Source organism: Pogoniulus pusillus, chromosome Z (assembly GCF_015220805.1).
Source record: "Pogoniulus pusillus isolate bPogPus1 chromosome Z, bPogPus1.pri, whole genome shotgun sequence".
In the NCBI taxonomy this organism is placed as follows: domain Eukaryota; kingdom Metazoa; phylum Chordata; class Aves; order Piciformes; family Lybiidae; genus Pogoniulus; species Pogoniulus pusillus.
Window position 1 is genome coordinate 32553544 of NC_087309.1, and position 12803 is coordinate 32566346.

Consider the following 12803-nt stretch of genomic DNA (forward strand, 5'->3'; position numbering starts at 1 on the left):
AGCTGGGAGCCTAGGAGCTTTCCCCACAGCTGAAGGATCACCTGGGTGGTGCAGAGCCTGCTCAGTCACCGTCCCGGAGTTCCAGTGATGCACGAAGCAGGGGTGGGTTGGGGGGATGCTACACCTGGGCTCTCACAGTGGCAGCCCAGGGATATGGACACAGAAGGCATAAGCTACAGCAAGCCTGAGATTGCTGTGATTTAGGACCTGACCAGCCATCTCCAGAGCGTTGCAAAGTTGGTGAAAGGCTGAATTCACCTTTCCCGCAGTGCCTTTGGTCTAGCAGTGAGGGCACTTTAGCCAGCCCCACGAGTGGGTTGGATGTGTACATTTTTTATGCAGGCAAAATATAATCCCCAGTCCTGCAAAAAAAAAGAGATGTGTCTGGGTGAAACCCTGTGAAGGGTTTCCCTGGAGAGGTTAAAAAAAAAAAAAATCATGAGGGTCTCTTCACCTCTGTGCAATAGGAAAACCATGTGGCCTCCTCCAAATCTAGCAGATCTTTGTGGAGGATAAAGTCAGTTGCTTAAAAGGCTTCCATCTTTACAGCAACTCTGGATCTAGCTGGCATAACAACTGAGATATTCCCTACAGCTTTTCCCACCCCACAACCTCCTTGTCCAAGCTTCAGAATAGACCATGAAATAATCTGCACCTTTTTTTCCCCCATGTTTCTGAAGGCTGGATTGGGGGAATAATACATATATTCACCTTGGTTGTGGTCCAATCTTGCATACCCCATTCCTTATCCTGTACAGATATTTTCCATTTGTCTTTCCATTTCCATTTTTTCTCTAAAGGTTTCATAAAAGGTCTGAGAAAATGTGTGAAATGGACACCAACTTAAAAATTAGCTGTTCAGAAAAGATTGCATGGATTTGGGGGCTTGACCTGTAGTAAGTCTCTATTTATAGCTAAGTGATAGGGTTTCAAGAAAATCCAATTCCTAGTGGATTAAAAAGAGGGGGCTTGGGGAGAGGGGGTGGGTTTGGCACCAAGATTGCTTCATCCATATAGTATGAGCAAATATCCACAGTGGATGCAAATATCCCCATAAGAATGGAAACTTGACTATAAGTTTGATGGGAACAAGCTCCAATATCTCTTACACCGTGGTATCTTTCCATTACAGTCTTAACATATACTGTTCCTGGTTTCTTCACAGAGTTTTAAAACAGGACCACAACTACTCTGGGAAAGAGATTTATTTACTCATGTCCATGGGAAAATAACTACATCAAACCATTCATAGAAGCATATCAGTTGTGTCCTACTTGGATAAATACCGCTGAATCTCATTTAGATACGGAAACAATGGGAAGCTATAAAACTTTCAGTAATACAAATATTGGTCCTCTGAAATCTTCATAGTTAGCAAGCATAGAATAGGAAAAAAAAAGTCTCCATTTTCAAGTGGTAGAATCAGTACCAGATAAAGAATGACAAGAAATTCCTAAGAGATTACTCAAGACCAAGATATTTTTAATCAGTAGCCTCTCTCTTTTTTTTTTTTTTTTTTTGGTAACCAGGTTGAGACACCATAAGTGGAGTAAATTTTCAGAAAGCCTCAAGCACCCACTCTCTGAAAAAAATGGTTGTATTAAGGTATCTGAAGATGAGCACCAAGAATTGCTGCATCCAAAATCAGGTTTGCATCAGAAATCCAAATTCCCTCAGACTGGCATTTAGGAAGGACCTCACGCTTTAGGCAGCTCTGAAAATCCTAGGCACCATACACAGCATGTGTTTATCTCTGACACTGGTGGATATAGGTAAACATCTCCCAGTAGATCACTACAGATTTAGTGAAAAGAAGCTTTTTTTTTTGCCTTTTTTTTTTTTTTTTCCCCAGTAACTCTCAGGAGTGTTATCTAAATAATTCAGGGCTATTGATATTATATTTTTTTGTTAGCTTACAAAAGAGATGTACCTTTTAGATACAAATAAGGTGTAAGGAAGTAGTGTTGACCGTTTGTTGCTTTTTTTCCCCCCCCTCTTCTAAACCTTAGTAGCTGGTTTCAGATTTTAGTTAATAATCATGATCTAAGACTTCATAACTTTCTTGGGTTTTTTATTTCTTGTAGATGTGTAAATAGGTAAGAAATATTAAATCTTGTAATGTGCTTTTGTTAAGACAATAACATTTCAAAGGCTAATGTAAAATCAAGCTGCTAAAGTTTACAATTTCTCTGTCCAGCAGTTCATTTATACAACTGCCCTGAGTAGATGCTATATGCTGCTTAGCAAATGGCCTTTAAGAGTTTAAAAATAACTCAGTAAAGCTACTCAAAGGTAATACAACACTTCTCAGGCATCTCTAATTGGCATTAAGAAGAAAACAGGGTTTCCTCATTAGTTAATTATTAATTCCTTTGTCAATGGTTTATTCACAACAAAAACACAATTGAAACGTTCAGGAGAACTAGTTGTGCTTGTTCCTATGCATGGGACCAGGAGTTTATTTTTTCAGAAAGGCATGATTTTAAATTGTAAAGTAATCCTATTTTTATGGACTTTTTTAGCTGCTTTTATTAAGCTCTGTGTTGTTCTCATGTGAAACCAGTGAAAACAGTCATTTTCTATCCTACACTGCTGTGAGGTTTTCTTTGCAAAACCTCACTGATCCCCTTTAACAAAAATATTATCTTATTTCAAAACATTATATTTCCTGATATAATCAATTTGCAGAGTTTCTCAAACTGGTACAAACATGTAAAATCTGTGCTTTTAAAAGCTTCTGCTTTGAGTAGCCTTACGTTCCATTAATTGTGCCCTAGCAATCGTCAAGCTCTATTGCATGCCCCATTCATGAAAAGTATATTGTGATGGGATGATGTAGCTTAAAGAATTTGGCTCTAAAACTTCCTTACCTAGAGCTTCAATTAAATTATATTAATTTAAAATATCTATGGAATGATAATTTTACAAAAATACTAAAACAAAGAAAAAGAACAAATTAATGGGTTGGGTTTATGAAAATGACTTTACAGTAATCAAAAAAGGTTTATCACAGTTTTGGTAACTTGCATGAGTTCATATCAAAAAGAAATCTTTCACATGTTCTTAATGAATTTTAAACTTTCGTGCTCTAGGTATTTTCAGTTGTATGCTCTGAAACAGTAGACACCATACAGCTTGTGCTTTTTATCAGGGAAGCCTACAAAGCGAACTGCTGCTTCATTAGGACTGCAGCGTTTCCTTGGCCTGGAGATGGGGTAGCGGACACTGCCGTCAGCCAGCCAGCCGGCATCACAGCGGTCGTACCCCAGGAGCTTCCAGGCAGCAAATATCTGGCCAACTTTAGCAATCTGAGCTCCATCCTTCAAGCACGCCTGAACGGCTTCGTCGTAGGTCAGCTTGGTTGGGTGAATTAGGTAGTAAAAACGACCTGGTAAGAGAAAGAAGGAAAAAGAGGTCATTATCATCATGGTCCAAGTTGATGTGAGAACAGTGAATTTTGAGGAGAAATGGAGATTCTCTACTGCAGCCATATCAAATGGTTGATCTGGAATAGTGCAATTGTGAACATCAAGCTTTTAAAAATACCTTTTTTTTTTTTTTCTTCAATATGATGAGTTGATAAATATCAGGACTAACAAAAGCCAAACAAAACCGTGTAGAGAAAGTTCTGTGTTTATTTGTGCTAACTTTGGTATGGTATGGCACCCACAACCACTTAAATTCAATGCATTTTCATCCTAAGAGACAAAAAAATAAGAGGATCAGGGCAAAGTGATGATGGAAAATACCCTGGGATTCAGTGCAGGTCTGCTGTTCTACATCTAACTTTACAGTGTCAGATGCATTTACCAACATGGTGCCAATGTCAACTCAGAGAACATCTGAGGAACCCTGTGAAAATATTGGGCAAAGCAGATCTCACATCTCAAACTGCTTCAGACTACTGTGAGAGAAGGGAAGTCAGCTACACAGCCAAAGCAGGGCACTTCTTCATTATGCTCCCAGAATTACCTTAAAACTCTTACAAGTTTTCTTCTCAGAAGCATGGCATAGCAACGTCTGGCCTTTGATAGCATTTGGATGAGGGTGGCTGGGGGTAACGCATGCAGCTTTACTCTCTGACAAGGCAGTGAACTTGTTTCTGATTAAGTACAAGCACATTTTTTATTTTCTTTTTTCTTCTTTTCTTGTGAGAAAGCCAAGACATTGCACAGCTTCTCTGAAGCAGAATTTGAGCCTGTGGTAGATCAAAACCATGCATGTCTTAGGTCTTCATTAGTGGTGTCAAAACCACGCGCAGCAGTTCTGGAGCTCTGTTTCTCTTTAGGCATCAAAGGATATATCCTCACCATAAGACAGCATTGAACTGATAGTGCTGATAAGAAAAATGTGCCTTCCTCTCACAGTAATGAAAACACATGCCAGCAAGTAAACCCCAGGAAGGAGCTACCCCAGGAATCCATACTAACCCATAGGCAGCAATAATACTAACATTAATTTAATTTATCAAGGAATTATAGATTCATTGTAAGCCTTTCATTCATTATACCTTGGGTGATTTTTCATCACTGATCTGGCAATTAACCAAGTGTGAGGTAGAAATGGGTTGGAGAGGAATAGTGTTAATTTGAAGGAACAATAATTTCCAAATAAATGTACAACTTTTTGTTCTGACTGTTCTGCAACAGGCAAGTCAGCTGAAAGACAAAGGAATGCATTCATGTGGGGAGCTTTTACCTTCAGAACAGATCCTTAATTTAGGATGTACTCCAGGATAACATCCTTTTTTTATTCCTCATTAAAAAAACCCACAAAGAACAACAACAACAACAACAACAACAACCCAGGCAACAAAGTTCTTCTGAGTTTCAGGTGAATTTCTTGGTGAAGAAAAAGTAGTGAGTAAGATAAAGAGTTATGTCAGCTCCAGATCTCTGTGAAAAAAAACACAGCCTTTGCTTAAGTGAAAGAAATGTCAGGTCAGATGACAATATAAAGGTAATTGAATTAACTTTGTGCAAAGGTTGGAAATTGTATACCATGGCAAGAACATTAAAAAAAAAAATAGAAGAAGGAAAAAAGGAAAAAGGCATTTACATTGGAGCCATGGTGAACAAGAAACTTCAAAAATATCATTGCTATCGGAGCAAATATTTACAGTATTTCCACAGGAAAACTGTTGAGAGGAGATAATCTACCCCTTTGTAAAATGCTTGCTTAACTCCACTGAGAGCACTTACAAGGTATTGATAAAGAGCATGTTTATTAAGTGGAAACCTGTTACTGCTATGTTATTAAGAGGTCTCCCCAAAGCAAACATGATTTCAGACTTAGGGGAGCAGGGATTTGGACTGATAGTATGTAAACTTCACCTAGCCTATTAGTTACTCTTCAAACCATATGTCAATGGAATGTAATTTCCTAGGGATTTGCAGTAAGGTCAGGCTTTTGACATATGACATCAACAATAAAAACTGCTGTTCTCTGCCCATTCCTTAAATAGAAGAACTTTAATAGCAAGCCCCAAAAGGGTGCAGTATGTAACCTGAATGCCTGATTAAATAAAATTCTGTTAATAAACTCAGTAGAGATTTGCTGGTTTTCCCCTGCTAATCAGTTAGAGAGGTTCTTCATTTTTCAGTATTAATTGATGTGGAAGGAGAGGGAGGCATTAACAGTCTCTCATTAATATCTGGTGCCTGGGTCACTCCTACAGAGGATAAGCATGCTTGATTTGACTTCTCACAGCCAAATTGTGGGGCAAAAGCTTTATGCAAACCTAATCAAATCCCATTTATAATAGCCATTTTAATCTTTAGTATGCAACAAAACAGCTTCAAGAGGAGAACTTGAGTACTTGAGCTAGATATCATACTTTGTGACTGTGGGATTTTGAGAGATGCACCACCCTTGGAGATTTTACCAAGCACAGCTCTAAATGTTGATATTTATTAGTAAATTTTCACACTGCAGCTGGGTGTACTAGACAGTGGGCCAGCATCTTCAGAAGCACAGAAAGGCAGTATCAGCCTATTGGCAGTTCTCTGCATAATGTTGATGCAGTGTCTTTGACAGAGGGTTCCTTAGAGAGCTGAGAGAGGATGCCTCCATGCACAGCCAGTTACCAAGCATTTAAGCAGTTGGGCTCAGCCCTAAGACTACTCCCCACAGTTTACCAGGGTGTTGGGGCAGCTTCTCTCTCAGCTTCCTGGCTTCAGTACTGAGTAGGGACAACCAAGGAGTGAGTTCTGCTTGGTGGGTGGCAGCATAAGCAGCAGAAACACACGACTGTTTTTGCAGTCAACCATCCACACACATGCTGAAAAGCTTAAGGCCACAGAAATCAGTTAAGTTGTTTTACTCCGTAAAACTGCTCTAATTTGTGGTTTAATATGGCCATAAAAGGCACTCTCAGCAGTGCTTGGGGTATATCTGTAGCTTGCACAACATGTAGACCCTACCATCTGCTGAGCACACTCAGTTCAGTGCATCTTACAGCAGTACTAAACTGACACAAAGGCATTGCTCCTCAAAATTTAAGAGCATGTAAAAAATTGGTGCAAAGTGAGATTCTATTTCTTTAATCATAAGGTCCTGATACATTTTTTTCAAGTCCAGCAATCACCTTCAGTAATTAACTTTGCTATCAGCAGTGACTTCAATGACTCAGAAGCCAACTCTTTCAAAGAGAGTATGTAATTTTTTGGGATTGGGTTTGTTTCTCCCTTTGGAGCAACAGTTACATGCTTCCAGTGATAAGATACTCTGAAATGGCCAAGCGAGCAGGCAGTGTGCCTTATGCAGAGACAATTTTTCTATACTTTTCTCCCATTTACCTGGTGGAGGAGGGGAGCTTATCACATGCATTACTGGAACTAACAGGTGGTTCCCAGCCACACTTTTAACATGATCCCTAAAATTTACTCTTTGCATTTTAACTTTGTTAACATGAGATTTTTATTTCATACTTCTAGACCTGATAACAAATCAATTATGCACTGTGGTTCTGTGTGCAAAGTATTTAACAAAATGCAATTTAATGAGCAGAAAGTGTGATTCATTGTCCTACGCCTTCTGGGCTCGGTGAGGGAGGCTGCATTTGTTCTCCTGAACTGGTGTGCAGAAGCCTAGACTGACATTCAAGAGGAAACATACAGAAGATGAGCATCCCATACCTTAGGTCAGGGCAAGGAGAGAAACTAGGGTGTTCTGCAGTCTTTGCAAACCTTTGGATCATGGCAGGTTATACCACTACACAGGTCAGGAACCTTAAACTTTTCTAAAGCAGCTTCTACTCTGAAGGAGAAGCAGAGGAGAAACTGGCTGTGAAGGAGCAGATCTTGGCCCTCAGGCATCAGGAAATTCCAAGGTAGAATTCCCAAATTTAAGTTAGTTACTTCCCACTTATGTATATTCATGGTCAATAGCCTTTATCAACATGAAGAATGTAAAAGCAGGTGGGGAAGCATGTTGCCATCCAAGAGTTTATACAGGCAGAAAAAAAAAATGTTATTTCACAATATTTTGATGGATTTAATGGATAACATCATGCTAATGTTACTCTTTGCATTGTTTTATGAAACGCATCACTATATATTCTCATCAACTGGTAAAGAGCTGGTACTACTATTTACAGAGTGTATGAATCTTTTCCACAATTTTGGCTTTGCCTGCACAGACACAAAACATGAGCAGCTCTTCTAAGAGCCAATGGAAAGATTTTAGTATGAAGCAATTACAGAAGCAGAACAAAATGTTCAAGCATTACACTTACACCAGCCTAAGAAAAGACACTGCAGAGGGTAATTTCATAAAGTACTAAGATTATTTTAGATTGCATTGCAAACAAATGTTGCTAAAACAACTTCCCTGAGCAGGTGCTGGGAATGCATGTGGAATTCTTGATTAATTATATAAATCCTTCTCTTCTTTTTACCAGTAATTTTTTGCTGTATTCAGCTCAGCACAGATGGGAGATTCAGCAGTTCCAGAGCTGAATGTTGAATCTGGGTTTGAACTCATTGCACTGACAACTACACTTTCATTTTTCACCTTAATAGTTGAATATAATTTTGCTGTTTCCAACCTTTATTTATTTTTCAGGTGAAATGCAATGTTTGCATGTATTTTAGACAATAAATTTTAGCTTTAACTGCTGAACTACATAAAATTAAGTCCTCTTTTTTTTTTTTTTGTTTCCATTTTTTTCAGTAGTAATCCCTGAGATCGCAATGTTTTGAGGATATTTCTTTCTGTAAAAAGAACCCAGAAATCTAAACGTCACTTACTCTCTTCATAGCAGCTCCCACAACTGACAGTCTTTGAGATTTATTTTTCTGTTGAGCTTGCCTTATATTCCCCTGATCCTGGGGCCCCTGGCATTTTTCCATCTCCCTTACATAAAGTTGAAGGCTTCTCTGTTTTATACTGTCAGGAGACTCCAGCAGTCACTGTTACCACTGGAAATGCGTGGTGTCTTAACCACTTCTCATTTTCCTTGGCTGTTCCTGAGCTGAGAGAATCAATATTGGTTGTTGCAGAAATAGCACTTTGCTTGTAGCCACTATCTCAGGCAACTGCAACCTGGTGGCAAAATGGGTTATTATAAGCTTTTCCCTTTACAGTGAGAAAGCTAACATATGCTCTTAAGCATACATAAGCTATCTGAGGTGTTGGGCTGAAAATAGGAAGTTGGCATTTTGGGACACTGACTGGGTTTATTGTGGATGTTAAGGTAAGCTTGGGACATCAACAGTAGAGAGCACAGCAGAGATGTGTGAGGATAATGTAACTGGTGAATTATTGGTTAAGGAAATGGATGCTGAGACAAGCAGAAGTCCAGATTTTCTGCTAACACCTTGAGATACTTACACAGCACTGAGCTGTAGGGAAGATGAAGAAGATGATATGCAGCTCTATATATCACCCTATTGCTGTGTAGTATTCTGTCTTGCAGACTGGTTTAATAGACTCGCCAAGTTTGAGATTCATTCTAGTGGCTTGTCTCTTGCTTCTCTACTACTGTATACCTTATTCTCACCTTACTTCACTGCCTTTCCTCCTTCTTTCTCTAACTGTATCAATTCACACAAAAAAAAATTATCTGTCAATAGCAATTTTTTCTCCTAAAAATTACTTTTATCATTCCTTAAGGAATGCTCTTCAGCTGCTAGTGAGGAGAAGAGTGGTGATTAGTGAACAGTAGTCACAAATATTTGCCCTTTGAACATCATAAATAGTGCAGTTGTCATATTGTAATTATTTTTTCCTTGTTTATTTTATTCCTTAGTGTTATTTCTACAGTGTAGGGTTAAATCTACATGTGACAGATGAGTTCATGTAGGATTTCACCTTGGATAAATCAAGGGTAAAGAAGAGCCAGTATTTCATGGAATGATACAGCATGATAAAAATCATCTAACATTTTGTTTAAGATGGCTTCCAGACTGAGTTGCTATTGTTGGTTTGAGGATTTGGGTTTTTTCTGAGAGGGTGGAGCAGACTTAGCACTAAAGCATATCTTCTGAGAGTGAGGATTATGTTTATTTTTTGGTCTGCTGTAGAACAAAAATGCTTCATTGTGGGTAAGCAATCTGTGCATAAACTAAAAAGGCCGTGCTCCTTGGTCTGGGTGGGCTGACAGCCAAACACATGTGATGTTAAGTAGGAGTTATCCACAAGTATGATGCTGTGGAGGATTGTACACTCCTTATACACATGTTCACTTGCAGCACTTCTCTTATTCACAGCCATGCTTTCTAAATCCTTTTCAGCCACTAACATGAAATGCTAGCAAGCTGAGATCACATAATTTCATATCTAAAGTAACATCTACAATTAGCAAAAGAAGCCTGCAGTGGATTAAATAACGTTTCGACCAGATGAAGCTCAGGGCAAAAATGAAAAGAGTTGTGGCAGTGTACTAAGATAAGGAATCGAAATCATTAGGCACAAAAGCCAGAAATAGCTTTGCTGATAAGAAAGTATTGGTTCTATTAGACCTGGAACATGAGCAGGAACTGGTTGACACAGCAGCATAGATGAAGTAGTAATCAAAATTTTGTTTTGGTGAAATATGTAAGTTGTAAACTGTCATAATTATAATTGAATTAAACAAGAAAGCTCAGTTAATGAACAGCAGGTTTCTTCCTCACTTCAACCTAAATAAACTGGGCATATATTAACATTAGAAGAGTACATGTAAATTTCAGTGGGGTGAAAGCAGAGACATTATATACTTCTGCCAACACAAGTTGTAAAAATGTGAACTACATGAACATATGGCAAAGACAGTTTTACTCTGTGCCCTTGCAAATTCAACAGTACCATTTCCTAAGCATTATAGAAGCTTTGACAAATCAATGTGATTTTCCACTAACAGAAGTTCTTTCCTAAGTGCAGAAACAGCCAGTTACAAGGTAGGGCAGAAGAAGACTCTTACCATTGAAGTTTGAAGTAAAGCAGAAAACATCATATCGGCTTCTCTCTTTATCCCAGAAGCCATAATTCCTGACCCCAGGCACTGTGTTCTTCCCTCCGCAGGGCTCCCTGGGCTTGGTGATGGGGTACTGCACGGAGCCGTCGCTGAGCCAGCCGGCATTGCACCAATCCAGCCCTGACCTCCAGGCATCATAGAGCTGGTCAAAGGAGGCGATAACAGAGTCTTGGTCCAGGCACGCTCGCTGAGCCTCATGGAAATTCAAGTTGTAACGACCCAGATGTGGAGAGTAAGGGAATACCACACCTGAAGTGGTACAAAGTGGGTGAGTTAATGGACATTGAATGAGCAGACAGCAAACAACATTTAAAGCCATCAGAAGGAGAAATAAAGGTTAACTCCATAGTGTGCGTCAGAATACGTTGTGTTAATTCTAATGAAAAATGCACTGTCAGCACACCAGCCATTAAGTTTGAGAAGGGGATGAGACTACAGCCTTTGCTAGCCAGCTCCTCTCCCCAAAACCTTATCTCTTTCCCACTGGGAACTGTGCCAGGTCTGCACATTGCTCTCATCTGCAGTTTTGCTGTCCCTGCTGTGATCTCACCCTCATGCGCTCTGAAAGCGTTTAAAGATGAATAGAGCTGGCTGAAATTTTGCAGATACACATTTTTAATCAAAAAACTTATCAGCTGTAAGATCAATTTCTCATTGGCCTCTGCCCACCCATCCAGCCTGTCCAGGTCCCTCTGCAGGGCTCTCCTACCCTCCAACACATCAACACCTGCTCCTAGCTTGGTGTCATCTGCAAACTTACTGATGCTGGACTCAATCCCCTGGTCCAGATCATCAACAAAGACATTGAACAGGACTGGGCCCAGCACTGGCCCTTGGGGCACACCACTAGTGACTGGCTGCCAACTGCATGTGGCACCATTCACCACCACTCTCTGGGCCCAGCCTTCCAGCCAGTTGCAAGTTGACCCAGCACAGAGTGAATCTGTCCAAACCATGAGCTGCCAGCTATGCCAGGAGCTTGTTATGGCAGATGGTGTCAAAGACTCTGCTGAAGTCCAGGTTAGCTACATCCACAGACTGCCCCACATTCACCAGGCAGGTAACCTGATCATAAAAGGAGATCAGGTTGTCCTTCACATGGGACCTTGCCAAGATTTCCTGAGAGGTTCAAGACAGTAATTTCTTTGTTTGTTTGTTTCATATTATCCTAGGACTGGGAAGGTATTTCATGCCTGGCTCAGTAATCACATTTCAAGACAAAACTGGTAGAAGGAATTAGTATCCTAGGACCTTAAAGAAAGAAATCTATAGGGAAATGAAACAAGCGAAGCCACGTGTGTCTTTAGGGACAATTTTCTGCTACTTTCCAGGTGGTTTGGGGTGATTTTTCACCACTCAAGGAGGAAGGGCTCCTTAGAGAGGGCATCAGGGAGCATAGTCTCTTGAGTAGTAGACAGACTACTCCAGCTGCAAATGGTGAGCCGTGTAGTACACAATATGCAGCAACTCAGGAGTGAAGGAAGCCATATGAGACACCACCTTGAATTGCTACCAGTATGACTGCCAAAAGCACTGCTGGCTTAATCAAAGGACACTTTCTGGAGAGCTACTGTGAAGAGAGTTCCTAAGTGCTACCTTACACACCTGGGGGCCAGGCCAGAGCCCTGTCTGTTGCTCATCAATGATGAGCCACTAAAAACAGGTATGGCAAAGAGACCTTCTTCATATCAGAGAACATGCAAGTGGAGATAGGAAACATGAGAATACCTTCAGAGTTGTTTCAGCAGCAAGATTTAATCAGTCATTACCTTTATCTGCCAGATTTTTTCCACAGTATCTTTTTGCTTTAAGCAAAAGATGTGTAGTTAAAGGTTACTTCCTGAAACATTAAAGATGTTTCAGAAAATGCTGAAGAGCCACCTCCTCATGTGGCTGTGATTAAAGAGAAGAGAGGGACTTGAAAGAAAAGTTTGGACCAGACCACCCTAGACTTTGGCAGGGTTTAGAAACTTAACCCAGATCTACATTTTATAGCTGGCTTTAGTCCAGTCTCATAATAAGCTGAAATAAAACAGTATCAGAGGAGATCCATCTCAGATTTTTTGTTCTCTAACATCTCTGTAGAATTAAGTGCTGTAGGATGCAGGATGGGAGACAAGATAACACAGGAGATGAGCCAAAAAGAAGTACACTGCTATAAACATCCTGTAACAAGTTCCTTGTCTCTGTGGCAGACTAGCATAGGATAGAGAAGTTAAACTATGTTCATGCAAGACTGTCACCACGCAATGGGGCCTTTCCTCTTTCCAAACATTCAAATACACTTCAATGTCTATTCCACCAGTATCTTAACATCACCTTCCTTTCTCTTGCCTCTCTCACCCAC

General features: G+C 40.0%; 1 protein-coding gene across 3 annotated transcripts in view; it reads right to left on the bottom strand.

Annotated features, from left to right (window-relative positions):
- Positions 1-1841: 1841 nt before the first annotated feature.
- HAPLN1 (hyaluronan and proteoglycan link protein 1) overlaps positions 1842-12803 on the bottom strand; it is a 76402-nt gene continuing 65440 nt past the window's right edge. For all 3 annotated transcript variants that reach the window (XM_064140465.1, XM_064140463.1, XM_064140464.1), the window contains exons 4-5: positions 10403-10705; positions 1842-3388 (exon numbers count right to left, since the gene is read on the bottom strand). In XM_064140465.1, the coding sequence (XP_063996535.1) occupies positions 3099-3388; positions 10403-10705 (593 nt within the window). In that variant the 3' untranslated portion in view covers positions 1842-3098. The remainder of the gene's footprint in view (positions 3389-10402; positions 10706-12803) is intronic.